The sequence below is a fragment of the Egretta garzetta genome, unplaced genomic scaffold (genome assembly GCF_000687185.1).
Source record: "Egretta garzetta isolate BGI_Z169 unplaced genomic scaffold, ASM68718v1 scaffold1292, whole genome shotgun sequence".
In the NCBI taxonomy this organism is placed as follows: domain Eukaryota; kingdom Metazoa; phylum Chordata; class Aves; order Pelecaniformes; family Ardeidae; genus Egretta; species Egretta garzetta.
Window position 1 is genome coordinate 290 of NW_009258880.1, and position 3,043 is coordinate 3,332.

The window sequence follows — 3,043 nt, forward strand, 5'->3', positions numbered from 1 at the left end:
CTAGCCTCCCCTTTTTGGTTTTGGTTTTTTTTTTGAGGGTTTGATTTTTTTTAAAGGTGGTGTTTCTCGGTATGTGAGTGGTCCATTTTTGTATATTTTTTTTTCCTGTATGTTTTCCACGTTTTTTGTTTCGCTATTAAACTGTATTATTTTATTTTTGTTTTTTTCTTTTTCTATATTAGTGCTGATTTAGTCGTTGCTTTCTCTTTTTCAATAGTTACATAGATTTTTCACATATCCTGCTGTTGTTTGGTAGCTGCTGGTGTGTTGCTGTAGTTGATGATGTCTTCTTTTTGGATTATCTTAACAGCTCTGCAGTTGCTATGTCCCATCTGCTCCCGGCGCCTTTTCCCTTCTCTGCTCTGGTGTGGGGGCTGGCCCCGTGGCAGCATGTACTAGGCAAAGAGCCCGTGGGTGTCTGCGAGGGGCTGTGCCATGCTCTGGAATGCCCACTGCAGGATCCCGTCCCAGGTGCCCTGCGGGACAGCCCCGGCTGTTTACTCTCCCTTTCCATCCCACTCCCTGAGCGCCCCCGACTCTTCCAGCTCTCCCTGTCTCATCCAGAGCCCAACATCACCCTGTGGGTCACATCAAAAATGTGGTCCCCTGTGGATAGACTCTGCCTGTTGGTGTCCCCCTGATTGCCATACCTCACCCAGGAGTGCGTCGAGCTCGTCCCTGCTGAGCATGGGCTCGCCGGCGGGGGCAACATCCTCTGCCTGCAGGAGGAGACATGTCCTTCCAGCCTTCCTGCCTGCCCTCTGCTCGCACCCCTTTGGATCAGGGCTGGTGACCAGATTCAGTCCCTCACCTACTACAGCCTGAGCTCACGGCCCCTCCAGCACAGCTTCACTATCTCACCTCCAGCTACAGTCGGCCTGTCCCTCAGCCAGCCAGAGCCATCTGTCCTCAGCCTCATCATGCCCTAAGGCACACCCAGCACTGCCACCTCAACCCAGTCCGTTTCCCTCCACCAGGGCCAGGCCCTGATGGTACTGACCTTCGCTGCCTGTAGTGGGTGGTCGCTGGCTGCTGCGGCCCTCTCCAGGCTGCCTGTGTCCGGAGTGCCCACGCAGGACGTGCAGAGCAGCAGCCCCCTACAGCCAATGGGGGTGACACAGACCATAAGGACAGGCCCCCTCCTCCAGGAGAGGATTTAAGGCTGAGATGTGGGGGACAGCAGCAGTGGGGCTCACCCAGGCTCCCCACTGGGCGCAGGGCAGTGTCGGGATGTGGGTATCCGAGTGAAGCAGCGACCACAGACACTCCTGTCACCTCCACCCTGCTGGGTGCCGCATGCTGCCTCGGCTGGGATCTCGGGGGGTTGCTCTGCAGCTGTGTCCACCTCCCGCAGCTGGCCCCTCTCGTCTGCACTCTCCGCACAGGAGCCACACCGCCACATCCCACTTCACAGCCAGAGCAGGGCAGTGAGAGACAGCCAGGGGGAGCACCAGGGTCCCCATGGTACCCCGGGACTCACCTGGGGACGCGGGGCAGCGGGGGTACCAGGCATGCAAGGTGGAAGGCCCTGGGGCAGCCGTCACAGCAGATGAGCTCGCCACCATCACCGCACACGGCACACTCGTCCTCGTTCTCCTGCCCCAGGGGAGCAGGCAGGGGGTCAGTGCCACTGCCACCAGCACCCTGGGTGGCACCAGTGGACAGCCTGCATCCGTGGCTGTGGCAGGGCACGTGCTGGCAAGGGACATCATCACCCACCACCCCTTTGCCCTCCACCCCCACATCACCCACCTGACACCAAATCTTTCCAGGGCAGGGATCGCCTGTTCCTGGGGTGTTGTAGCCCCGTGACCCCCATCAGCTGAGCCCCAGGTTTCCTGTGCTCAGCCAGGCCAAAGGGACATGCCAGGAACACCCCAATGGCCCCCGGCTCACCAGGTGACTCTCAGGGTGCTGACATGCTGAGGCTCACCTGGTGGGGTGTGAGGTCCTGGCTGTGCATGGTGGGTACTGGCAGCCGGCCCTGGGGGTGCAGCTGGGGCTCCCCACTCTGCAGACAAGACAGGAGAGGGGTTTGGGGGAGCTGCTGGGACAGCCTGGTGCAGGGCGGGGTGCCCCCAGGCCATGGCTGTGCCGCCAGGCAGGGACAACCCCCTGCCACAGCCTCAGGCAGCTGCAAAGGGCGGGATGAAAGCAGGTGGTGGTGGTGTCCCTACATTTTGGGATGCCTTGGGCCGGGTGGGGGGCTTCAGGCTGCGGCTTCTGCTCCTGGCCCCCAGCTCCTCGCAGGCGGCTGGGGCGTATGACTTGCCCCCGGCCTTGCTGCCTGTCTTAGAGTTACCTGCAAGCGAGGCCAAGAGCAGCTCTGGTGGGGCTCCCTCCCTGCCACCCCCCTGCCTGGGGGCAGCTCTGAATTTGGGGGATAAATTGAGCAGGAAGCTGGCTGGGCTGGGCTGTGCTTACCCGGCTCCAGCACATGTTTGATGAGGATACCCTCAATGGCCCCACGGGTGATGGGCACCTCACTGCCTGCCACGGCCACCGCTCTCTGCACCGAGGCGGCCACTGCCTGGAGGGCTGCAGGCAGGGGGGCAGCTCAGCGGGGCAGGCAGCCCCCCCTATGTCCTCGACTAGAGGCAAACAGGGTGAACAGACAGACACTGCCCCAGGGAGGGGTTCGGCACTCACCACTGGCGCGGGAGGTACGGGGGGCATCTGTGCTCTCTGGTTTCTTCATGGTCCTCGCCTTTGCCAGGGGCCCTGTGGGGGTGTGAAGATGGGCGTCAGGAGGCACAGCACCCTGCTGCACCTTGGGGACGCCCCCAGCATCCCACCCCATTCCATCCCACTCCATGTCTTTGTACCGGGGCTCGCAGTGTGCTGCGGTGAGTGCTGCGCCACTCGTGCCCCATCCCGCTCCTCGGGGGCTTTCCTCTTGCCTTGGGGTCTGTGCGGGGCCGGTGCCGCGGGGCTTGGGGAGGGGTGCCTGCTGCGGCACTGCCGCCCCAGCTCCACCTCTGCAAAGGGGACAGGGACAGGCACCACTGGCCCCAGGCATCACCCCTGCCTGCCGGCAGGCCAT

General features: G+C 62.0%; 1 protein-coding gene across 1 annotated transcript in view; it reads right to left on the reverse strand.

Moving 5' to 3' along the window:
* Positions 1–395: 395 nt before the first annotated feature.
* Positions 396–3,043, reverse strand: part of AIRE (autoimmune regulator) — a 6,102-nt gene continuing 3,454 nt past the window's right edge. Inside the window, exons 3-10 of the mRNA XM_035889470.1 lie at positions 2,816–2,978; positions 2,646–2,729; positions 2,311–2,343; positions 1,950–2,009; positions 1,481–1,615; positions 1,197–1,406; positions 1,001–1,097; positions 396–476 (exon numbers count right to left, since the gene is read on the reverse strand). Coding sequence (XP_035745363.1) covers positions 396–476; positions 1,001–1,097; positions 1,197–1,406; positions 1,481–1,615; positions 1,950–2,009; positions 2,311–2,343; positions 2,646–2,729; positions 2,816–2,978 — 863 coding nt within the window. The remainder of the gene's footprint in view (positions 477–1,000; positions 1,098–1,196; positions 1,407–1,480; positions 1,616–1,949; positions 2,010–2,310; positions 2,344–2,645; positions 2,730–2,815; positions 2,979–3,043) is intronic.